Consider the following 27,230-nt stretch of genomic DNA (forward strand, 5'->3'; position numbering starts at 1 on the left):
TTTTAATAAAAAAAGATTATTTTGAAGGTGTTCACACTAACAGGGAAATGCTTAAGCTATAACATTAACAGAAAAAAATACAAATATGTCACTACAGTTGCTCTCAGTTATGGAAAAAAAAAATGTTTAAGAAAAAAATAAGACAGTAAACAGACCAAAATGATGGCTATTTTGGCACTGTGGTAATATGGGTGATTTTACCTTTGTGATTTAAACCTGCTAAGTTTTCTAAATGCTCTATAATAAGTATCATTTATTTTCTCACCTGAAAAAAATAACAAACAGCACAAACTTTTTTTTTTTAAGTCTCTTCAAGGGAAAAGCTTGGGTTCATTTTGGAATCTTACTTTTTATATGTTCCTTACTTTAACTATATTCAGTGGAGAGTATGTGCCAATAAAAACCTCCTTCTCCATGTGTGCCATTCTCCTTCATCCAGACAATTCTCTTACTTAGCGAATCTATAATTTTTCCAAAAGGAAAAGAAGTTACATGTGCACATGCACACACAAAGGAAATAGCTAAAATACAACAGATACATTATTTCTCATTGCTAGTAATTATTTGTTTCTGCCAGAGGAGGAAAGCAATAAAGAAAAGATATATAAGAGAATTTCAGCAGGGAACATGTACTTATTAATTCTTTTCCGGGCTAAAATGACAACTCCACTTCGTTTGTTACATTGTATCTTGAAAACTATACCAAGGGATAGAAGAAAAATGAAAGTTCTTGTGTTCAGCATCCTGTTCTCAGACCTGAGGTTTACAGAACAGTGTGGTAGAGTGGAAGGGGTCCTGCATTCTCCCTTACAACTGAAGACGGAAGTCTTTCAGTTTTAGTCATCAACTGAAATTTGTTGTATTTTTCTGTGTAATGCCCAAGACAGAGCAATGTGGAACTTCAGAGAAACAATGAACTGAAGAATAACACATAACCTCTGTGAGTAGTAGGAGAATCCTAACTGAGAAAATACAAAGGTGTGAGTAAAATATAGGCATGCCAAATGTTCTTCGCAGAAGACCCATAGCAAGTTTGGAATACTGGTAAACAAATACTTGATGGTAAAATATAACACCACATTGCATCCATTCAAAGATATCTCAGCTTGATAAAGTATAATACCTTGTCAACATTTAAAGGAACCATATTTTCTCTCCTATTTGGGTAGGGTGCATATCACAGACACCATGTATATACAGGATACCATCTCCAGTGGGGGTTGGTGTTTGTGAGCAATGTGATGAGTCTCTAGTTGACCTTTCTCTGACCTGATATTTTCCAGCTTAGCCAGAATGGCCCAGACAATCACTGGCTTCCTGCAGTCAGTTTATAACTTGGGGTAGGAAGGACCTTAAGAGGTCATCAACAGTGCTTGAATAAATTCTGCGCCATGGTGGCAGGCTGCAGGCTTCAAACTCGTGCGCTTCAAAGGAAATTAATTTCCCACTGGTCTTGCAACTTTGTGTTATATAAATCCCTGGATTTAAGACTAGGAATATTTCTGATGTGCTTTTGAAAATCTGATCTAACTAGAGTTTAAAAAAAGGAAAACAAAATTCCTCAGAACAAAGCGTGGTAGGCCTTTAATAAAAGGTTTGCACTGAGTAAGTCTTATCCCTGGATTATCTCCCTAGTACAGTAACTGGCTGGTTTTTAAAGGGTATCACAGAAATCAGACAGACAAGAATAGGGCATGATCAGGAGGCAGTGCATATTTTCATTCTTTCAACTGCACTTGGAAGTTGTCCCTGTTCTTGGAGGGGACATGACTGAAGCCCAAAACTAACTTGCAATTTGAATGTCCCTTGATGCATTTCCAAACTGGGCCAGACTGCTGGAGACATTCTCAAATATATGCATTTACACCTGACCCCCCAATCCTGACAGAGATCATGCTGAACCTTTGTAAACTGACTTGGAATTCTCTAGAAAACGTCCTTCATTTTCCATGTGGAATTCTGTATGCAGCTTTGTTAAAGAATTCCTTTCCCTTCTTCAGGGCAATTTCCCTGCAAAGAAGTCTTTTGCATCCTCTGGTTCCAAAAGAATTTTCACAGAATTCATCTGTCCTTTTGTCTTCTAGTGAAGCCTCCCATTGTTCCGGAGACCATCTGAAGGTTGTTTCCCTAAGTATCACTAGTATTCTGCTAGCACTAAGATAGAGTATGATTGTCTAAACATTTATCAACTTGATTATATTTTTTTCAATTTCAAGTGTAAAGGTTCTCAAGTCCTTTTGCCAACACACTACACACGGCTTAGATGAATCAGTTTTTCATGACACAAACTGTTCAAGAACTTTGCATATATATAAGGGTTGTAAGTTATGTCCCCTATAAGGATGTCTTATCATAGCCCTAATATCCCAACTGCTAGTTGTCTCAGTTCTTATTAAAATGGATTCAAGGGGGCTTCCCTGCTGGCACAGTGGTTAAGAATCCGCCTGCCAATGCAGGGGACATGGGTTTGATCCCTGGTCCGGGAAGATCCCACATGCCACGGAGCAACTAAGCCCGTGTGCCACAACTACTGAGCCTGTGCTCTAGAGCCCATCAGCCACAACTACTGAAGCCAGCGAGCCACAACTACTGAAGCCCGCGTGCCTAGAGCCCGTGCTCCGCAACAAGAGAAGCCACCACAATGAGAAGCCCGTGCGCCGCAACAAAGACCCAATGCAGCCCAAAAAAAAAAAAAAAAAAATGGATTCAAGGAATCTGTCTCTAATCAGGTGCATAAGACCTGGAGGTTCACAAATATAACACGAGATATACATAGGTGCTATTCTTTCAGCAGAACCCTCTCTCATTTTCGGTTCTAAATTTTCTCTATACAATACTTCCAACTGAAATTCCCAGGCTGTTCCGAAGGTTTGTTTCCTTTGACTAGGAAGCCAATTCTTGCATTGTTTTCAAGTTCTCCCAACTTGGAGATATCTGGAAATCCAGTGAGTTTTGTATTTCACCTATTCCTTTTACTTCCTGGAGGTTTCCTTCATTGTATTATTCTGCTCTGATCATGACTTGGTTTTAGCAAACAGCATTTCTTCCAATTTAGTTGAGGATTCTTAATAATGCTTTGTACCTTGGAATACCTACCCCCAATATACTTCACTAAGAATCAGAAAGAAGTCATGGTCACTTTAATACCTTCCAATGCCTGTTGAAGATATGGAATTTTGTCTCTGTTCTACTTCACAAATAGAAAGATTAACAAAGCCTTAATTTCACCATCGTTTTACATCTGTATCTTGTTCAAATAGTCCTTTAACCTTTCTTATTCTCTACTCTGGTACTGGAGCGGACAAAATTCTCTCATTGCCTGGCTAAGGACTCTTGAATCTCTGCCTCCCTGCGAATCTACGGTGAGGAATCCAAGACTCAGAACTAAGAAATAACTTTCACTCCTTACCAGCACTGGATTAAGAAAACTCATACAGATTCTGTGTTATAGCCATGGGAAAAACAAAATATATCATATGAGCATCTGAAAGCAGTTGGCAATATTAAGTATGAGCCAAGAATTAACACTTCATGTTTATACCAGATGTCAGGTACACCACTTCTCTCTCTGAGCTGTCAAAAAGCCTAATACAGAGAGAAAAGGTCAAAGAATCCTGAGGGAGGTTAGTGGTGCTTAAAGGTTATAATGATTGAAAAAGATTGCTTTAAGTCTACGTATGTCACCACTTCAGATGTCATTTCACATCACAAGTGGAAAACAGAATAGGCCTTCTTAAGAAATTTGCGGAATACAGTATGTTTTGGCAGTAGTGTTGAAAACACACTATGGTTTCTGTAAGCCAGCCAGCACAGGTCCCCTTATCTGAAGATCAATGATTACAGATGATTGATGGACACCAGCCTGTTATTACTATAACAGATGTAATGTGATCCACTCATAATTAATTGAATTTATAAAATGCCAGAAGTATACTTAGTCAAAAGCATCCCTTAATTTTCTCCCCCAGTTTTCATAATGATATAATGAAGAATCCACCCCCTAATATATCAAGAATTACAGTGAAGATGAATCAGAACAAATCCCGGGAACTGACTCCACCTGCTCACTGATAAAATAAGATACACTTGTCCTCTACCCCTTCCCTTCCCTTCCCTTCCCTTCCTCCCTCCCTCCCTTTCTCTTTATAATTTATCAGTACAGAATTCTATCTTTAAAGAATATTTATGTGGAACTACAACATTTAAAACTGGTAAAAAAAGAATTGCTCTATTTGAAGAGGGAGTTGGGGAAATCTGAGGCCCGTACACTAAGCTGTACCCTTTCACAAACCCTTAGAGCATTTAGCAGAGAATATTTTGAAAATTACTGGTATGCATGATCTTCAAGCTACGTAAGCATTTCCTGAAGTGGACTTCTCAGAATATGTGGTCCCGCAAGATGCTATATAAACAAAGGGTTCGCTCGTCAAGTAAGTTTGGGAGAAGCTGTCCGCTAGACTCCTCCTCTAGGATATGTAAAATTAGTACTGTACTATTAAAAGCTCTGACAAATAAAAGAAAGATGCTTTCTTTTGCTTTCCCCAGCGTTTTTGCAAAAGTGTTTTTTTTTTTTTTAAAAAACTGCCTCACTCTTTTGCATGATGCCTATTGCTGTTGCATAAGAATACATAGTGAAAAAATGTTGCTCAGTGTCACACAAATGGTCTGTGAGTAGAAGTATAAAACCACAAGAGAAAATAAGGAGTCTATGGTAGGAACACAGAATTTACCTTTACCTATTGTATTTAATATATCAACCCATGAGTCAGATGATCTTGTCAGGGACACAGTGCACAGGAAGGTTCCTTATCTGTGGAGGGTCATCAATACTACTCAGTGCAGAGAGTATGTACGTGTCATGCTGTATAAAAATCAGAGGGGAACTTAAAAGAAGTGATAGGAGTGGGTTACAAAATGCACAATATTTCCAAATATATTAATGTCACTGAAAACATTAAGATTATTTTAGAAAAATGAGAAAAAATAAATTTTTTTTTTGGTTGCATCACACGGCTTGTGGGATCTTAGTTCCCCAACCAGGGATCAAACTTGGGCCCTCGGCAGTGAAAGCGCCAAGTCCTAACCACTGGTCTGCCAGGGAATTCCCCCAAAATTCTTAAATTTCTAGATTTACATAAAAATTTACCTTAGGAACAACAAATGATTTACTCATAGCTACAATGGAAGAATTAGTTACAATTCTGCTTAATTATTGTGTTTACTCTTGGGAATACAATGCTTCTTCATGGGAACTGGGCTTTAGCTGACATCACTGACCTTCCAAGTTCATCTCTTTCTAGATAAAATCAAATGTAGTCTCAAAAATTACAGAGTTTGTACTTACATATAATAAAACCTCACACATTAGACCCCCATGGCTTTGCTGTGTTTAGTTGATTGGTTTATCCCCACTTTGGGGGCATAAAACATTTGCTAAGAAAAGTAATGATGTAAACTAGGCTAGATGGGGAGAATGTAAAATGAATCTGCAAAACTGTTTCCAGAAGGATTGAGATGCTACTTCCAAATACTGCAGGCCTCCAGGAGCCCATAATTAGCTGTTTTAATTAGCCTTGTTTGGAATTGTTTTCTGTACTTCTGAATCTAACAAAAGTGAATTTTTAAAGGCTATAAACAATACTCTTACCTCTTAGACACGTATACCCTTAGACTACTGAGTGAATGAGGCATTTTTAAAGATTAGCATTAATTGAATGTCCTTGAGGAAGAGACTTCTAACTGTGGCCCACAGGCTAAAGGCACCCTCAAACCAAGTACTGTTTGACCCATATTGTTAACGTTTTGGAAAATTTTGTCAACATATAGTTTCTAGCTGTTCTTGTTTTCTCCATGGCAATAATCGGCTGGAACTGAGCAGCATTTGAACGCTTTGGGTGGTTTGAACATTTTGGGTGCCATTTTTCATCATGATATATTGTTGTTCTTACATCTTCTTGTTGGAAGAGTTAGGATAACTTAAACTAGTTATTGGATCTAGATCTCATCACATCTGGGGAAACTGAAAGAAAGACTACAAAGGCCCAATAGCTAAAGAAAAAAATAAGAGAGAACTTACAGTCGATTACATTATTATTAAAATTTTTTGTTGCTCCTCTCTGTGACAGAATGGTTTCTGGCCCATTTGATCAGTACTGGCCATAATACGTGTTTCACAAAATAGAATAGGAGGGGCTTCCCTGGTGGCGCAGTGGTTAAGAATCCTCCTGCCAATGCAGGGGACACGGGTTCGATCCCTGGCCTGGAAAGATCCCACATGCTGCGGAGCAACTAAGCCTGTGCACCACAACTACTGGGCCTGTGCTCTAGAGGCCGCGAGCCACAACTACTGAAGGCTGCGCACCCTACAGCCCATGTTCTGCAACAAGAGAAGCCACCGCAATGAGAAGCCCGCACACCACAGCGAAGAGTAGCCCCCGTTCGCTGCAACTAGAGAAAGCCTGCGCACAGCAGTGAAGGTCCAACACAGCCAAAAATAAATAATAAATAAATTAATTAATTAATTTAAAAAATAGAATGGGAGCAGAAATGATGTATATATACCACCTGTGAACAGACTGAATGAGTCTGACAAGTTTCTTTTCTTCCTGCCATGAGAATGGCATATCCCAGACAAGGGCTACTTTTTCCCAAAATAAACAGGTCACATGGAATATAGCTGCAGCCAACCCATAGCATAGAGCCTACAAAACTGGAAATAAATCTTCATTATTATAAGCCCTTGAGACTTTGGAGTCATTTGTTACTGAGACTTTGGAGTCATTTGTTACTGCAACAGAACCTAGTAAAAGCTGACTGATATGCAGCAAATTTTGTATAAATAGTGCAAAAAACAGCTCTGTGTTTAATATGCCAAGCGTGTCTGTGTCTAATGAATTTAACTTAAGAGGACATTAGGAAAAAAGCCATAGTAATAACTTAACCAGCAAATGGAAGATACGTGTGACAAAATGCTTAAAAAACTCAGAAAAGAACTGTATTTTCTATGTTGTAAAAACTGCATATGAAGTAAATGATGCTGTTAAGTGATTTCAATATGTTACTGGGAAAAAACCAAAAAATTGCCCAAGTCTCAAAACCTGGCCCTGCTCATCAATCTGAAACACTTGGCTGGCCCCTGCAGACCTCTGAGAATACAGAAAGGTGGTCACTGTGATGTTTCTTTGGATGCATTTAGACACTGACTCTTGTAATCTTACTGAAAACGTTGCACATGATTCATTTTAAAATTTCTTAGTTTTAAATACTGGTATCCTTTCAAAGTCAAACTTCCTAAAGTTAATAGGGAAAAATAGCTTTTAAATAAGAGCCAGGTCTAAAAGGGAAGAAGGTAAGCGACTGATTTTGAAAATCCTCCCCTACAATATCAGTCTGATTTTTACTCCAGATGGGCATACCCCCTTGAGATGAACACTCTCACAGAAACACACAGACACAACAACAACAATAAACAAATCCAAACTACTCAGGGGTAAGATGCCAAGCAGTGCCTGGAGGATCAAAAGCTACGCACACTTAACCAATGCCCAGCTTCTGTGATTATCAACAAGCACCGGTGACTGCCGGGCACCTACCAACTACGCCACACGGGGGAAAGTGGATGAATGCCATGGAATATTCAGCTACACGCCTAGGCACACCGGCAACCGTGCTCTCTAAGGCAGCTAATGTTAATGAAGGAAAAATTCAGCTGGGATAGGAATTGCCTAGCTTATAAATAAATGAACATCAATGTCCTATATAAGCCAAGAATTCCACTACCCTTTTAAAGTCCAAAATGTCCTACTTAATAAAATGCAACTCCTGAAATACTTCAGTGCTTACACTTGCTCCATCATAAATGACATTTCTCTACTCCTTTAAAACATTTCTTTAAGGCATTTAAATTTGTACGACGTGACGACAGTGGGTCTCAAAGTGTGGCTCAAGGCCCCGCTGAGTCAAAAATCCCCTGGGTCATTCATAAAGAATGCAGATTCCCAGAAAAGACTCCGCACTAAGGAATCAGAATCTCTGAGAGTGGGATCGTGGAATACACATTTTTAACAACTCCTCCAAATAAGCTTCTTATACAGCCACTAGAAATCATGAAATACAGCCTCTTAAGACACACTGTATCTTATACATCTCTGGTCCTAACCTGCTTGTGCTTATTTTCAAAAGCGCAGGTCTATCTAAAGGTGGCAGAGAGAAGCCAGCTATACTCCCAACCCGTTCCCACTTCCTCCATGGCACACAATGGACCTCCTTTGCTCTCAGTGTGACCATGTGACTGGGAACCAGTCAGCAGAATGTGCACATAGGTGACATGTGCCATCCCCTCCAGGCACATGTCCACAAGAACCATCCATGGGTCATCTCTCCCCCTTTTTTCCCTGCCAGCTGGACCAAGACAGAGGCAGCGACCACAGATTTTAGATGCTGAAACGGAGAGGCATAAATGGATGAGGCCAGAGATCTATGATCAAAAGCACTTGATGTGGATTTTAGCTGAGCAAGAAATACAGTTCAGTTTAAGCTAATATATTTTCAGGTTTCTCTGTTAACAGTAGCTCACGTAAGCTGAATTAAAACACTAGTACGTATAACCTCCTCTGGGCCAATCAGCAGCGGCCAGCTGGAACATGCTAGGCGTGGTTCCAAGCCCGTGGAGGCAATGGAGGGAATACCCAGGGGGAGAGGCAGTCACTGCTCGTGTCGTTAAACAGAACACAAGCGAGTCTAAAACCTCCACCACATAATCCAACCCTTACGGCTGGAGGAAGGAAACCCAAGCGCCGTCTAGAAACAGGTTTTCTAAAATGGGGTAAAAATAAGCCAATCAAATGTACAAATGTACCCTGGGGTACATGAGGAAAATATAATAAGCCCTCTTTAAAAATTTACTTACATAGTTTAATTTTACATTTTTCTACCTAGTAAACATATTAGGATTATAATATATTTTTATCTATATATATAAATCAGACATTTCAAGCCACTCACATATATGCCCCTGGGGACAGGGGGATTCCTATTTATCTTTCTATTTCCTTGCACCCTGAGAACAGTACATTTAACTTGGAAAGTGGTTTGGGTAGGGTTCAAAAATACTGACTTGAATACATTCCTATCAAGTTTATCAGCAATGCTTTCAGTTTTTTCTGTATTTAATACTAAGATTATTCAAGTAAAGGGCCATATATATTACAGTAAAATAGCATTATAAGACGTAAACATCTTCCACACGTCAACAGATATTTGATGGATGCATGAGTAAATCAAAATATGAATAAAATGGATGGATAGATGGACAGATGCAGGAAGGAAGGGAAGGAGGAGGGCAGACTCAATGAATATTTTTAATTCATAGTTTCCACATTCAAGCACTTTGGAGAAACTCAGGATTTTTCATCTCCATTTCCAACTACAAAATGGATGTTCAGCAATTAAGACTATTTGAGACAACAGATATTCCCTTCAGAGATCAATTTTACTGTTATCCACATAGTAGCACCTGAGGTTTATGTGTCAACCGATTCAGAACATACTTGTCTGAATATTACTACGAATTTATTAATATTCTGGACACCCATAAATGTCAACAGTCACATCAGCATTGGCATATATTCAAAAAACACTTTCACAATTGTGATATATTATTCATTCAGTCTACAGATGGATTCTCTCTTTCTTGTGACATGTTAACATATCTGACTCCCAGGCTTACGAGCAATAAATTAGGAGCAATATTCTATGGTGCAGAGAGATGCTTATTCCTCAATAACCCACCAACCATCTGCTTTATCTAGATTTCATAATTTGTGATGGTATAAAGACCTGCTATGATGCAACTTTCAGATACATTGCTTTAGGGAAGGGGAAACCCTTGGGTTCTCAAAGAAACGTTTTATATAGTGACCAGTGATGCAAATGCCATGGGAGCCAGAAAGCACATTCTGCCCATGAACATATTATGTATTTCCTACTTCAAAGTTTTGTAAAAAGCTGTTGTTTTAAATTTGACTAAACTACAAACATGAATAGTAGAGGAGTGTAGTTCAAGGAAAAATGAATGCCTAAGCCAAGGTGGTGCTAAGGTTACACATTAAGGTATTTAGGGAAACTACTGTTTTGGGTCCAAACCACATCCCAAAACACTAGGTAATGTCTCATCGCCTTGAAGCAAGGTCTAGCAACTGCACAAGTGTTTCCAGAACATTCTTACTTGGAAATTTTTCTTCAAGTTGCCCCATCTAAACTACCTGAGGTGACTTTTGTGTTTTGGTCCTAGGGAAAGAAAAAAAAAAGATGTTGACACAGAGGGTGTAAATCCCATGCCATCTGGTTATGTTGCTAACAATTGTCACCTCTGTCACACCGGATTTACAAAGCAATTTTTAGCATGAAGTCGCTTCATCCTGCACTACCTGCTGTTTAGCATCTCACACGCTTCCTTTTCACATCCCAAAGGATGGCAGGCAGTGTCCAGGGCTGTCATTGTAAGAAGAATACGCACAGAGCACAGACGTGGGAAGCTGGATCAGAGACCAAAGCTGTTTGCTTATGAAACACTGGGAAACACTCAGGTCTATTTTTAACTCAGAATAAATCTCATCAGGCATCCTTGGACAAAAACCAAGTCTTTATTAACATGTATGTAGGCAATAACTTGATTAATCTATGAATTCCTGTCTAATTAGTATTTATCATGAAAGGCCCATGAACTAGTCTTGTATCCTTATTTATATTAGGATAATTTTTTTGTGCATTTGAATTTACAACGATCTTGTAGTGATATCAGCAACTGACTGGTAATTACACTAATTCCCAGCTTTTCACACTATTGGTAACTAGATTGATAATTAACCCACAGATAATCCATGGCTGGTACCTTATTTTTGACATGTCGCTTCCTGATTTTCCAGATAATTTTCAAGAGAATACTAATTCCTTTCACCTTAGAGAGATGATGAATTATTCTGCAGAGAAGACAATGAATAGGAAGTAACAGAAAGTGTCACAGAATGAGTGGGAGATAAGACCCCTCTCAAATGACAGTAACCTGCATTGCTTAGGAGTTATGGGGACTCCTAGGAAACATTTCTGTCACCCATCAGGAAACAATTTTTCCTTCTATGGCATCATATAAATGGCGATTGCTCTTAAGCAAAGCAGCCCCAGGTTGCTGCTACTTTCTTATAAATTATCTGCATAGACAAATTATTTAAGGGAGTATGAATAATATATTCAGTTTCCATACTTTGGGACTCCTATTTGGGTTCTTTTTTTGCATATCTCCCTTGTCACTTATCCAGTTCCTCTCCATACTTTTAATCAAAAGAATCTCCTAGCAGATGATTTATTTCCATCAAGAGCCAGCACCCTGCTTAGCAACTAAGCAGCACTCAATAAATAGAGACTACTATTATTATTTGTTATTATTATTATTATTATTTCACCCCTGTGTCTACTCTGTCAGGCTGTGATTCTGTTAGAGCATACGATAGATAATAAAATACGATGATGTCTTCAGTAATCAGAAAATAACAACAAAATTAAAAATTTCCGACCACTGAGAAGGGACCAAGTAGAAGGGAGTAAAAGTAATACAGCAGTTAAGACAGAGAAGGGAAGGTCATGTCCTGCAGGGACCACGGGACTTTGTGGAAAGAGGACACAATGGATCACAGCGGGGCCATGTGTGCCCCATATCACATGTACTGATAAATCCTGGAGTCACGGCTTCAGCTGCTCTGTGCTGCCTCACATTCTCCACTGAATGAAAAGTCCCTCAGTCCACAAGGGGATGAAGCGGAACTGATACCAGCTGCTGTGGGCAGAGTTCACCGTCATCTGTCAGTGTCTGCACCTGTCTGCTTGGCACCCAGCGCATATTAGTTGTTAAATGCTTCCACCTCTAGAAACAAGAGTTTGCAGTGCATTCTCAGAAAGCATCTGTAACTGGCCCGATCTAAAGAGGATTCCTTTATTCATTTCATGAATGTATTCATTTGTTCAACCATTATTTACTGACTGCTTGTCATAAACCAGCCTTGTGTCAGGCACTTGGGTGCAGAGCAAACCTGGACATAGGCTCTGTCTTCTAGAAGCTCCCAAACCAAGAAGTCAGGGCAGGGGATGTAAATTGTGACTTGGCAGACTCAACATTAGGGAGACTTGGATCAATGACAATCCTGTTTTCAGCATCTAAATCTGACGCTCTGGTCCCTATCATTTTCCTGCACAATCTAGCATGCAGGAAGATATGCTTTTGTTCAGTCGTTCGCTCCCCCATGCATGCCGCGGGGTCTTAAGAGCTAATGTACCGCATCTGGGAAGATTTCTTTCCTTCTTTGCCAACAATTCTACTGACTTCCACAGTCATCCCAGGCTGTGAGCTTTAAAAATGAAAAGAGCACTATCTGAAGTCACCAAGGCAGAGAGGAATCAGGATGTCATTACTTAGGAGAGTTGTGACTGGCCAGCAGTTCTCCAATTTCAAGACAATGGAAAAGATTCATCTTTTGGAACATGTTTTATCCAACAGCTTATTAAGACTCCCTCACTGTGTGCATGCCCAGTCAACTAAAAGATCCCCTCCTTTGTTATCAGCAAGTACATCTAGTCATAAAAATGTTGAAAGAAGATCACTTAGACTTTTAATTTGGGTCAACAGTTCCAACACACATCATAGACAAGACCGCCCAGCGGTCTTTTATGTTGCTTTTCAAAAATAAACTTTAGTTATTTTGATACTTGCTTACTAGGTGTACTTCTAACCATTATTAGTGTCTACCTAAAACATCACTCCCTTTTTTTTCTCATAATAAAACCCTTCTTTTCTTTTGGAAACTACGTCTTTCTCATCCCAGTGCTTGCCAGTAGATGGAGCTGACTCTGGTTCTCTGCTGGAGGGGAAAATCTCATGAGCAAGGCTCATCCAATGAAAATCAGGAGCCACTGAGCAACAGGCTGTCTGGTCCATTAGGATCTTTAGCACTAAGGACCGGAAGGCCTGGAGTTGCCAGGAGCCACCTGTGCCACCACAGGGAGTCTACATGACAATGGAATCAACATGGAGGGAAGCAGAGCCAAGAAACAGCAAGAAAGACCAACCGCTTATGGAATTGGTTAAACCATTGGGTCCAGTAGACTGGTTCTCAGGGAGCAAATATTAGAGTCTGGGATAAAGATTTTGACCAAAGCTCAAAACCTGTGAAAGCAAGGAGGCAGAAGCAGGATTTGAGATAAGAAAGAAGTCAAACTGTGGTGATCCAAAAAGCCTTGGCCATGCTGGAAGGAAGCTCTGGACTGAGTCCTCCCCACTAAAAGTGTCCAGTGTTGGGCAGAAAGGGCTGACCCCTTATATCCTCTCCTTGTTCAGTCACCAGATGCAGGCAGTCCCGGGAAGGGTGAGACCCTGGGCAAGTGGCTCCTGCAGCCAAGGAGATCAGGAAGAAGCTGAGAGCTGGAGGCCACTGGCTGACCCCACTGCCCATAGTGAGGCAGCGAGTCATTCTGGGTGGTACATCGCTGTGTCAACCATAGAGCTCTAGTAGAAAGCACAGGCTCAACACAGTTATATGAGCCAGTAAACTCCCTATTTTCTTCAAGCCAGTTTGAGCTCAGTTACTTTTACTGCTAATCAAGAGAGTCTATGCTTCCCTTCAAAGTCACAGGTCCTCTGAAACTTCATGATTTCAGCAAAATATACACTCCCGAAGTAGACTGGGGAGCCCAATTTAAACCCATACTCACCAACACGAGGGCAAGCATGGCAGCTAATCAAGCCCCAAATCTGCAGTCTGCAGCTGGCTCAGACATTTCAAATGATCAAATACTGAAGATGGGAAATGTCTGTTTTACTGGGCTGAGGATTTTGTCATGAAAACTGCCAAGTCACTGGGCAACAAGGACTTTGGTTTGGATGTCACAGAACAAATAAAGTCCAGTATATTGACATTTGACTAAGCTTTATTATAATGGGAAGAAGACTTCTCAGTTTTGCCTCTGGTCAGAAAGATTCTCTCTAACCTATTTATCTCTCAGTAATTCTCATCCTCTCAATAACAGAATGTGTTTGCTTCTCTGAGAACAATGATTCATACATTAATAATGCCTTCTTTGTTCCTGCAAGTGACCAAGTTTGTAATAGTGAGCATGAGAGGAGAATCCAACCAGCACTTCAGGCTCTTACTGGGGAGCAGTACTTATTAAATCATTTTCATATGTGCAGAAGTTCATTTTCACTCTTGGTAGCTATTCTGTTAACCTTCTGAATTTCCAGCAATATTTCAATTTATAGCAATGCAGCATAAAATTTGCAATTCCAACACCCCAGTAAAAATGGTGTGAATACACACACATATTTCATTTTCAATGTATATTACACATATATCAAGAGGTGCAACAGCATATATCAATAAGCATGTGTAAGCGTGTATGCATAAGGCAGGAGAGAGAGAGAGAGAGAGAAGGAGAGAGAAACCACAAAGACACCAAGGTATGTCATGGTCTAAAACTAAATAATAAATGATAATAGTGTAAGGATGAAGCATTGTTCAGCACCATTAGGTAACTGAAATTAACTTGATCTTGCTTGCCTTTAGAACCTTCCTTGTTGGAATGAGTAAATTATGTTTATAATCTCCTCTGGGCTACTTTTTGTAGAGTTTCTTATATTGCAACTCAACTGACAGAATCCAATGCTTGGATTATCAAGTTTCTCAGGGTAATTTATGGAAGCAATAACAGCACATATGCTGTGGGTCTCGCCCTGAAACTTGTTTAATAAACATAAAAAGCAAAAACAGAGCACTTGTTACCTCCAGAGTGTGGCGGGAGGCCACAGAGCAGGACGACTCCCTGTCCTTCACGCACTGACACTGTACTTCTCATTTTGGTTTTAAAATTTTCCAGATCTGATTTGAAAACAAAACAAAACAGAATTTCAGAAAGGACCATAAATTTAAAATGTTCACACAGAGGCATTCTTCTTTTTTAGGATAATAAAAAATCCCTTCTCAGGAACCTCAGGAGGAAAACACTTAACATTTGCTTTGAGAAGGAAAAGTAGGATTTTGATTTCTTTATTAAGGCTTCTAGAAATTCAGCAATAGAAACAAAAATACATACCCACTAATCCTGTAAATTAAACCCACATATTCCTTTTTATTTATAGCTGTAAAAAAATACAAACTGTTTTTATCATTGGCCAAATAATTTTTTTCAAGTATTTAATAAAGTAATTAAGGCAAATACTATTTTGATCACCAGTGGTTATTTTTAAAAACCATTTCATTTCTTTCAATAATAATCCAGGACAGCAAATTCCAGTTCATAGTCTCCAGCTTAAATTATAGCATGGAGAAAATTCTATGGGCTTCATTTTGAACAAAGCTTAAGCCTACGGGGAAAAAAAGAAGAAACATTTGTTTCTCTAAACTCTGATTTAAAAAAAAAGTACTGTGCATTCCATAGTTAATATATGCTGTGGTGTCACTTTCTGTATTAGAAAAATTGCACTGTCAATTTGTAAAAGAATATACTCATTTCACAGCTTTTAAGGGTTGATATAAATTGCCTATGTGGTGTCTATGAAAAGTAAGGCAGTGTATGTATTTTTAAAATACAACTTGAAAAATTTCAACTTTGAAAAATGCAAAAACCAAAATAATCTTCTTCAAATTGATAAGACTACCAACTGTAGACATGTATGAATTTTCTAAGCACCATAAATCAATACATCAAAGGGAAATTAGAAGGTCTATGTGTTTCATTTTATTGTTACTGAAAAATAGTATTAAATTGTTAGCTTATAAGCATGGAATAAAGCAATTCAGCAAAACTCACATATGTGTGACTATAAAAGGAGAAAAAAATAGTGTTTATGGACTTATTTTATTCAGAAGTTACCCTACAAAAGTGATATAACGTAGCATTATATCATCTTAAATCTATAACCAAATGCAGCATTATCAAAACACTAAGGCGTTTGAAGTGTAACTGAGCTGGAACTGCAGAATTGGACCATCCAAATGTTTCCCAAAGACTAAGTGGAGGAGTACATCATATCAGAATGTAGCCCATACATGGAAAAATAATCTCAAATCATTATATTTTGACAACCAAGTATGCATCATAATTACTGATTTTCTGTCCAATTCCTTGTTTTCTTCTGTTATATAACTTCACATCATAAAACACATTCATCACTGATTTTACCTAGAATACACCAAAAAGGATAAAAAAATGTTCTACGGAAACTAACAATGTCTCTTCTCCTCCATAGGTGAAAACCTCTTTTGCCTAAACCCTAACACTGTCACAGGTTTGTCCATTGCTCTGGACATTTGCAGTGATACTATCTCTACAGTATATAAGGACAGAGAACATTATTTTTGGATACCTGATGTGGCCAGTTCATGGAGAACATGCATTAGGAAGAGCAAACAAAAATAACTGTAGTGGTCTTAAGTGTCTTCCCAGCTTCTTTTTTTTTTTTTTTTTTTTAACCCTAGGGACTATAGAGATAAAAGTAGTATAAATATCCAAAAAGTTTCAGATTACTGAAATATCCTGGCAGATTATATATGCAACCCAAACCCAAGTCAAGGCTGCATATGGTCCAATCTTGACAAGAACTGTATCAGAACAAGTCCTGTTTAGGAGTCAAAATAAATAAGAAGTCATTCCAGAAATTATTTGGTAGAAACCTCTCCGATTTTTCTTCCTGTCTCCTAATTCTTGCAAAATGTGACATTATTCTGGAGCCTCCAATTAGCCAGATTTTAAGAAGAAACCAACTTCATAAGGAGCATCTACAAAGAACTACAACTAGCATCATATTTGATGGTGAAAGACAATGTATTCTGCCAACATCAGGAATACGACAAGAAAGTTCATTCTAGCCACTTGCAGCCAACATCATACTAGAAGTTCTGACCGCTGCAATAATAAAAGAATAAAAAATAAGAAGCATACAGTTTCTAAAGGAAGAAATAAAATGACCCCTATTAGCAGATGATATGATTGTCTAAATAGAAAATAGGAAGGCATCTACAAAAACAAAAAGCAAACCAAAAAATTCCCACTACAAAGTGAGTTAAATAGGTCACAGGATACAATTTCTAGAGAGTAACAATAAACCTGCAGAAACCAAAATTAAAGACACAAAATTGCTTACAATCATTTCAAAGAAAATACAGTACTTAGGTATACAGATAATAAAACGTACAAAGGATCTATATGCTGCAAGTTACAAGATACTGATAAAAAAGAATCAGTCTAAATAAAGTGAAAACACCTACTGTGTTCATGGATTGGAAGATTCAGCATAGTTTCAACTGTCCCCAAATTGATATATAGATTTAATGTAATTCCTATCAAAATTCCAGCAAGGTTTTTGGTGGGTTTGTTTTACTTTTATATCTTTTGTAGATGTAGACAGGCTTGTGCTAAAACTTACATAGAAAAAGCACAGGCCCTAGAATAACGAAGACAATCTTGACTAAGAAGAATAAAGTGGAAAGAACCACTCTACCTAGTATTAAGACTTATTATGTAGCTACAATGAGCGAGACAGTGTGGGAACGGCAGAGGGACAGACACATAGAACAATGGAATAAAACAGAGAATACAGAAACAGATGCACACAAATACGCTGTGTTGATTTGTGACATATGTGCAAAAGCAATTCAGTGGAAGAAGGACAGCCTTTCAATAAATGGTGCAGGAGCAACTGGACAACCATAGGGAAAAAAAGGAACCTTGTCCTCAACCTCACTCATATATGAAAATTAATTCAAAATGGATTTGAATGTAAATGTAAAACATAAAAATATAGAAATATAGACCTTTTAGAGAAAAATATAGGAGCACATTTTTGGGATCTAGGGTTAGGCAAAAAGTTTTTAGGCTTGACAGTAATAAACTGGACCTTACCAAAATTTAGAGCTTTTGCCTTGTGAAAGTGCATGGGAAAAGGATGAAAAGACAGGCAACAGACCAGGAGAAAATATTTTCAAATCACTTATCCAGTAAAGGAATAGTATCCAGAATAAGTCCTCTTAAAACTCAGTAGTAAAAAACAAAACTATCCAATTAGAAAATGGGCAAAACAATGAACAGGCATTTCACTGAAGAAGATATAGAGATGGTAAATAAGGACATGAAAAATGTTCAACATCATTAGCCATCAGGGAAATAGAAATTAAAACTGCAGTGAGGCATCACGGCACACCTATCAGAATGGTTAGCGACACCTATCAGAACTATAGCGACAACACTAAACCCCATAAAGGATGTGGAGAAACAAAATCGCTCATACGTTGTTGGTGGCTGTATGATTGTACAGCATTTCACAGCCACTCTGGAAGCAGTTTGGTAGTTTCTTCAAAAACTAAACACACAATTGCCATATGATCCAGCAATTGCACTCTTGGGCATTTATCCCAGGGAAACAAAAACATACTTTCACAAGAAAACCTGTACAAAAAAGTTTGTACAGTTTTATTCATAATAGCCCTGAATTGGGGACAACCCAGATGTCCTTCAATGGATGAACGGTTAAACAAACAGTAGTGCACACATTTCCTGGAATACTACTCAGCAATAAAAAGCAATGGACTACTGATACACCCCACACTTGGATGAATCTTCAGGTAATAATGCTAAGCGAAAAAAGCAATCCTGAAAGGTTACATGTTGTATGACTCCATTTATATAATATTTTTAAAATTACAGAATTTCAGAAACAGAGGATGCATTAGTGGTTGTCAGTGTTTAGGGAAGGTGGGGCAGGGATATGGGTGTGGTTATAAAAGGGCACTGTGAGGGATCTCGACCACAGAGTGGATACACAAACTATACATAATACCATTATAGAGAACTAAACACACACAGACACACACACACACACACACACACACACACACACACACACAAATAAGTACATTTACAACTGGGAAAATCTGCATTAAAAAACAAAGCTAAAATCCAGCTCTTCATATTTTTTTACTTTCTTTCCTCTTCCTCCACCCCACCTACAGGCCGCAAGTTGCTCACCTTGATTGCCCTTCTGGTCGCCACCTGTGCTGTGCTGCTCTAAGATATCCCAAGTTCTGGTCACACCCTGGAGACAGTATCTCCCAAACTGATATCAAACGGAGGTATGCAGAGCCAGGAGAGAAATACACTCCTTACTTTGACTGTTTTTCCTATGAATATGCACATGGACCATTCCTGGTGTATAAAATACTCTACCTTGACACCTGTCTGTTAATTTTATTTAGTGGGCTAGGTTTTCTATGGGCTGCTCAAACACTTCACACTTTCAGGTTGATCTCCCCTAGAGGGGTGGGATAGGGAGGGTGGGAGGGAGATGCAAGAGGGAGGAGATACGGCGATGCATGTATATGTATAGCTGATTCACTTTGTTTTACAGCAGAAACTAACACACCATTGTAAAGCAATTATACTCCAATAAAGATGTTAAAAAAAAAAAAAAGAAGAATCCGCTTGCTAATTCAGGGGACATGGGTTCAAGCCCTGGTCTGGGAAGACCCCATGTGCCACAGAACAACTAAGCCCATGCGCCTAGAGCCCGTGCTCCTCAACTAGAGAAGCCACCGCCATGAGAAGCCCGCGCACCACAACGAAGAGTAGCCCCCGCTCACGGCAACTAGAGAAAGCCCGTGCGCAGCAACAAAGACCCAACACAGCCAAAAAAAACCAGTAAAGTTTCTAACGGAAAATTCTACCATGGCAGGCTAATAGGTGTGTCCTAGGAAAATAAGAATGGCTCCTTATGTAAAAACAATGGCTTGCTCAACAAGTTCAATAGTATCTTAGTTTTCCTTCCCCAAAAGCAGAGCCAAGAAAGCACTTGAGTGACCTGGAGAATGTGGAAGATGATCTCCGAAAGTAGGAGGGAAGGAGTGGGGTGAAAAAAAGAGGGATGGAAGAAAAGCCACCAGCTGGTTACATTACTGAAGCTGCTGCTGTAGTCAGTAAGGGATTGATTCTGCATGAACCTCTGATAAGTGTATAGAATGCCTTCTAGAACCATCACCTTGAAAGATGGGAGTCAGGGGTATTTGAATACAGGCTCCCAACCTTACCAGTGAAGGGTTTTCCCTGGGGGCAATCATTTTCCCCTACCCAGCAGAGCTCTCACTGTGAACTTTCATGGAACTGTCCACCCCCACTGCACATTAATCAGAGGTGGGCAGAGGGGATTTAACACATTTTGGGGATACCAAAAATTTCTACTGCAAATAGATTTCATACTTAAAAGCCCAGCCTTTTTAGAGGTTTTAAAACAGGTTTGTGTTGTAAGTTTCCAACCAGACGTAAGTATTCAGTATTTTCTAAGCCTCCTTAGGGACCAGGGAAGCACTTAATAAGATCTTAACACCTTCAGGAACTGTCTTTGTTTTTTAAACACAGTTGAAATACTGGCACAATGGGTGAACTCTAAGCACCTAGGAATACTTTACAAGACCTTTCCCCACAGGTATATCATAATTCAGCTCCTTCTCTACCTCTCATCACCCCACTGCTCCAGCAAGCCCAACTCTCAGCCACATACACTGAAACAATAACAAACTATTTGGATTTCGCCAAGCACAAAATGCTTGTCAAAAATCATGCAATTGTGCGCCCGCTCCTTCACTGACGTTGCACTTTTATTCATCTTCAAAACCAGCTTCATCCACATCCCTTTCTTGAAACTCTTGAAATTACCTCCATCCTTTCAATTCTGTTTTTTAATTAATTTATTTATTTATTTATTTATGGCTGCGTTGGGTCTTCGTTGCTGTGTGCGGGCTTTCTCTAGTTGCGGCGACCGGGGGCTACTCTTCGCCATGATGCATGGGCTTCTCATTGCGGTGGCTTCTCTTGTTGCAGAGCACGGGGTCTAGGCGCACGGGCTTCAGTAGTTGTGGCGCACGGGCTCTAGAGCGCAGGCTCAGTAGTCGTGGCGCACGGGCTTAGTTGCTCTGCGGCATGTGGGATCTTCCCAGACCAGGGATCGAACCCGTGTCCCCTGCATTGGCAGGCAGACTAACCACTGCGCCACCAGGGAAGCTCCCAATTCTGTATTTTCTATATTTTTCTATTTTTCCATTTTGTTCTCCTATCCTGGGGGTCCACCAAGATTACAACACTGTCATTTTCATCTTTATATCTCTAGGCTATTACATATTTGTTGGCATTGTGTGGGTCATCAACATACATTTGCATCCATCATATCATTTTCCTTGGAATCTCCATGGTGGGTCCCCCACCGAAGTTGAATCCTCTGTGCCTGGGCTGCAGATTTCTTAACTTTCTACCAGTGAGGTTTAGGAAAAGAAAACAGGAGTGGGCCCACCAGGGATCCTGTCTTTGCTCCACCATAATCCAGATCTGCAAGATTGGAGGAGTTACCACTTGGTCATCTGTGCTTCCCAGCTTTTTATTTGTAAACTGGGGACAACACCTGCCCTCTGAACCTCACGGAGTTTTTGGAGAGAGGCTCTCTACCATCGCAGATCTGCAAGCCTTTTGAAAAATAAAAAGAGTTATAGAAGTGCAAGGTTCCTTATTCCTTCTGAGTCTCTGGTTTTACAACTCTCCTTACTTCAGTCTCTCTCATCTCATATATGATGTCAAACATGCAAAGATCACTTCATCTAAAAAGCAAAATATATCTTCCAATAATTCCCATGCTCCACTTTTCTTAAACAAATCCCCCTGCCCCCCATGACCATCTCTCTGTTTCCTTCCACTTTTTAACTTGGATTGAATTTAAGTCTGGGTCCTCTGGAGTCAGATAAACCCATCTACAAATCCCTTTCCTGAAACTTAAGTGTTTGACCTGTGGTAGATTACTTCACTTGTTGATCCACAGTTTCGTCATCTGTAAATTGAGGATAATAATAGCAATTATCTCTGCTATTGTTGTGAGAAAGAAATATGATAGTCTACGTCATTTACTTAGAAGTGTCTAACTTATAAGTGTTCAAAAAATAATAGCTATCATTTTTCTTTACATCCCCTCATAGATCTCACCAAGTCTGAAGCTTCTACCATTGTGTCTATACCAAAGATGTGTTCATCAAAATTTTAATTCAAAACATGCATTTTCTGCATGCCTTCCAGACACATTTTGGCTATTCATCTCATATTCAACATTTCATTTTCCTACGCTTAGAGTAGCCCCTACAAAACCCTACAACTTCCATCATTGTGTTGTTACTTTCTAAAACTCCCACCTCCAATTTGTCACTCCTCATTCCTACTTTTGTTCAATCCATTCAATTTTATCATGTTAATTGCTTTGCAAAGTTCAGCCTCTTTCTTCCCATTTCTAATTTCTCACTACCACCATTTTAATTTTACTGGAAAAATTTTATGATGCAAATTCACCTGGCATGTATTAAGCATATGGCTCCAGTATGCTTGTCTATCAAATCTCTGCATCCCCAATGTCATAAGAATATGCTCTATCAAAACTGACTAAATTCACATATGAAGGAATTAATGGATGAATGAAATTGCTAGGCTGTGTGATAGAATTTCCTGGAATTTATCTCATTTAATTTTCACAAAAGCTCTCTTTAAAGGTATTATTTTTCCATTTTCCAAAAAAGCTGTGGCTCTAAGCAATTACAGACTTTGACAAAGGTGATGCAGTAAGTGGTGGAGCCAGTTCAACTGATTTCAAGTCCAGCTCTTTTTATCTTTATACTATGTGATAAGTCCATCCAACCTTTGGGCCAGTCTCCCCACCTGCGATCTCTCCCCTCCCATCCAATCCATCTGTCTTGTGCCCAGAGAGTTGAGTTCAGTTTTCTTCATAAAACACATATCCAGTTTTCAATACCTGCTCAAAATTTTACATGAATTTCTCATTGCCTAGATGATGAAGTCCATTTTCTTGTCCTAACATTCAGTCATTCACTCGAAATGTATGTATTAATATATGTACATGTATATGTATATATGTGTGAAATATGTACCTATGTTCCAGGTATTGCCACAAAAGAGCTCGGTTTGTCATCTGGAGTATTTCTGCTTCTAAAACTTTACTTATGCCCCATCATTCCTTTCAACTTATGTTAAGTATCTATATTTCAAGGTCTAGTTAAAAATGTTCACGCTTTGTGAAGGAAGAGTTCTCCGATAATTCTGAACTACATGATAACTGTGTTTTAGATTAATCTGTCTCACAAGACTAACGCTGAGGGCTCAGTCCACCTCCATCTCCTTTTTGCCTTCCACAGACCTCAGAAAGCACCTATCCAGTACAAATGGCTTCAACTCAAGCAGTATTATTCGTCCCCTCTAGAAAAGATACCATCCACTGTTAAGAGCACACAGAATGCTTGTGCCTAGTAGCTGCTCTCTAGCAAGCCCTTCTGCTTCCATCAGTTGAACTGCCTGTATTTATTAACAGAACTGAATCACCCTTTTTACATTTTTTTGTTGAAATTAAATTACTAGTGAAATACTAAAAAAGTTGAGGGAATAAGTGTGTGAAAAAAAGGGAACTGTTGTTTATGAAAAAAATTTTAAACTTTTGAAAAACTCAATGAAAGAAATTCACCCTTTCCCCAAGATTGATGCTAAAATAGAATACAGAATGCAAAATACCATAAAAGCTTATAAATAAAAAATAAAAATCTTTAGACTATTTCTGTACCCAGATTACTTAAGAAATATTTTTTAAATTATCACTCAAATTCAAAGAAAAACAACAGCTGTAAATCACAGGAGATTCACAATAGGTGTGTTTTATACAAATAACACAATGAATTCCTACCTTCCATCAACGAAGAGTGCTTGGCACTGCATTAAAAAACAAAAACAAAAAGCAGAAGACATATATAGTTTCATATTTGAAGCAAAACTATAATTGTTATAATAAAAGGTAACTTTTCTTTAAATGATTACCTATTTTAATTTATTAAGGAGCTTTTCAATTAAGAGTCCAACTACTGGTCCTGACTATATCAAATAAAAAAGCCCCTTATGTATTTGGGAAAAAGTAAATGCTGGATTATTAAATCAAACAAGAAAAATTAAGAATAACGTTTCTGATATTGACAGTTTTGCTCTTCTAGTATATTAAATCTAGGAAAAAGAAAAAAAAACTCTTCCCAGTTGACTGTGGATATTAATTTTACCTGTAATACTAAATTTTAAAACACGAACAGTTTAATGTAAGCTGAGCAGTACTATAAATCTTACTTTCTGAAAATTTTTTCTTCTTATACTTCATGTATCTTAAAAAAGCTAGCTTTATCATTAAAACCACATTTAAAAAATTTATGTGGCAATACTACAAATCATTTTCCTTCTCTTTGAAACTAAGATCTCCAAGTATACCAGAGGTTTGAGATAATTCAGAAAATCTGCATGAAAACCATATTTTAAAAGTCAGTTTGATTTTAACAGGGCCATAGAAAAAGCCAGCATTCATACACAAAACGTTACCAAATATAGAGAACTATTTTCAAGACTATCTAAGAACGTTATATTTCAGAAACTAACCATCATTGGGTGTGTCACAGAGGAATTCTAACGATTAGTTATACAAAGATGTGCTTGGTCTTTTCACTTAGAAACATCTACTTGCCAATTTGGAAATAAAAAGATCACATAAAATGACAATATTCTGAATATCTGAACACATCACACCACTTCAATGCAGTTATCTTAATAATATTCTCAAACATTTAAAAAAAGCTTTTTAACAGTCTAGATTAAAATGTCTCAGTGGCTTCTTCAGCAAAGAATTTGAAGTTAGATTTCCGTTACAGTCTCTGCTACTAAAACAAGCTCTGTGGTTTTACACAATTTTCTCAGACTCTTTGATATGCAGATTCTTCTGAAAAATGCAGATAATATGACCTGTGTTAGAAACGTGCTGAGAGGGTTATGTGAGAAAATAAATGCAAAATTCTTGGAATGTATTACGTGCTCAGTAAGTATTAGCAAGCTGCTTCCCCTCCCCGGGCAAGGATAAGCTCTACATATCCTTCTATCCTCATCTATCCAGACCTATGTCATTCAAACCCAGATGAAAGTTTCCTTTCTCATCTGAAGCGTTCAACAGCTACTCCAGTTTGTCTATATTTAGCCTCTTGCTTTTAACAGGCATGTCTCTCTTCCCAGGAACATCATAATTTCTATTGTTTTCCCCCTGCAATTAGTAGAGTAGTTGCTAAGTAATACTTGTTGAAATTCAACACATGAAGTGAGTTTTTTAAAAAAAGCTCCGTTATTTGCTAAACTGGCTGAGTCACTGAGACTGTTTATATATTTCATGGAACAGTTGCCATTAAGACACATGTGATTTTAGCAACGAATATATGGTGTTACATTATATGCTTACTTCTATCCATTATAGGAATAATGAAAAATAAAAATAAATTAGCATAATGCAATAACCCTCCAACACTACAAGAAAAAATATTAAATATTGAGTCATTACCCTTATTTACAAATAGACAGTTTATTTTTGAATGATTCCCTCAGCAGCACATTTCCAGACTAATAGCAGGGCTCACAGATGATAAGAACGCCTATGGTCTGGCATTCAAAGATCACCTTTGTTACAGAGAAAGAAGCTAATTAGATTTATTTTAATTATATGATCACTTCATACTGACAATTTTCATCAAAAAGAGAAAGAGAGAGACACACATCAAAGATTAGTTATGGACCGCCTGAAAAAAATACTTTGCTAATTCAAGTTAAATGAAGATTACTTTCTAAAGAATCAAAATGACTTACATGTGCACAGACCTCTTGAGACTGACATAGTTTATCTCCTATGATTCTCAGCAATAATCTGTGAGACAGGCAATACATATATAATTATTCCCAATTTTTACAAGAGCAAACCAAGTCCAGGAGAGGTTAGATTTTGCCCAAAGCCATGCTGCTAATTAAGTGTCAGAGTCAGGCAGATGACACATCCTCTGATTTCTAACTTGGAGAAAAAGGAGGAACATCACATCTGAATTACAGTTTAAGCTTTTGACTCCTTTTCAGTCTTTAGAAATTCTACCTTAGAAAACTGAAATGGATAACTCGCAAGTCATATTTAAGGTATGTTCGTTCTTTCAATCATTCATTCAAATTATTCAACAAGTGCCAACAAGGCTGAGTGAAAGAATATGTCTTTACTCTTCTGAAACTTGCCAACTCGTTTCTTAACCGTGCAGTGTCTTGGTTTCCTCTTTGTAAACAAGGAGGGATGACACCCACCCAGGAATCCCTTGGGGTTTGATATAACAATCAAAGGTAATGATCAACAAAATAGAGCTTTCAAAGTGTAAATGACAGCAAAATATTTAGGTGTAAATGCTCCTATTTTTCATCACTCTATAATCTTATGTAGCTTCACGTTTCTTCAAAGTCATTATACAATATTGGAGAATGTATTTACTGTTTATTTATTTAGTACCCCCCCCCCATCCTGGCTAGAAAGTAAGCTTCACAAAACTATAGTCTTTCTTCTGCTTCATTTTTACATCCTGGGCACATATTACATGTTAAGCATATAAACAGATGTTATCATATGATTTCAATAAAGGCTCTCACTCTCTTATGCCCCTATATCAACAACACATAAAAACTAATTTGTCTATTGGTGAAAGATTGATAATATCTTAGATCATTACCTAGTGCACAGCTGATGTCTGTTGTTCTGTTGCAGAGCTCCTGAATTATTAACTTAAAGCTTAAGTTATAAAGCAAAGTTACAAAGCAAAATAGCTAGAAAAAAAACTCCCCCAAAATATAACTGTGAAATTTAAAGAAATGTGTGTATTTCTCCCTAACTTTAACACCGGCCAGACTTACTGTGTCATGTACATCAATTTCAAAACTTTTATAAACAAATGTACATAATTTAAAACTAATAGGGAATAATAAAAATCTACATGTGTAACAATGACTTCTTGTTAATTTCTATGAGGTCTTTAAAAATATTTAACCCAGAAAAAAATCAACCTTATATTTAAGAAAATAAAGGCATATGTTATTTTGTCATTTTAACACCAAACCCTAAAATAAACTAAAGCATAATAGATGGATATAAATATTATAATAGCCTGCTTGTTGCCATGGAAACATCACTATCAGCAGACCTCTGAATGTGCATTTGCCTATGTTTCTCTGAAGAAAGCAAGCACAAATTCATACTACTTGTTTTCTTTGTAAGTTATATCTGA

The 27,230-nt window shown here is 38.1% G+C and overlaps 1 protein-coding gene across 2 annotated transcripts in view; it reads right to left on the bottom strand.

Annotated features, from left to right (window-relative positions):
• Positions 1 to 27,230, bottom strand: part of CNTN3 (contactin 3) — a 328,834-nt gene that overhangs the window by 137,422 nt on the left and 164,182 nt on the right. For both annotated transcript variants that reach the window (XM_059940197.1, XM_059940198.1), the window contains exon 5: positions 14,826 to 14,921. In XM_059940197.1, the coding sequence (XP_059796180.1) occupies positions 14,826 to 14,921 (96 nt within the window). The remainder of the gene's footprint in view (positions 1 to 14,825; positions 14,922 to 27,230) is intronic.

Source organism: Balaenoptera ricei, chromosome 11 (genome assembly GCF_028023285.1).
Source record: "Balaenoptera ricei isolate mBalRic1 chromosome 11, mBalRic1.hap2, whole genome shotgun sequence".
In the NCBI taxonomy this organism is placed as follows: domain Eukaryota; kingdom Metazoa; phylum Chordata; class Mammalia; order Artiodactyla; family Balaenopteridae; genus Balaenoptera; species Balaenoptera ricei.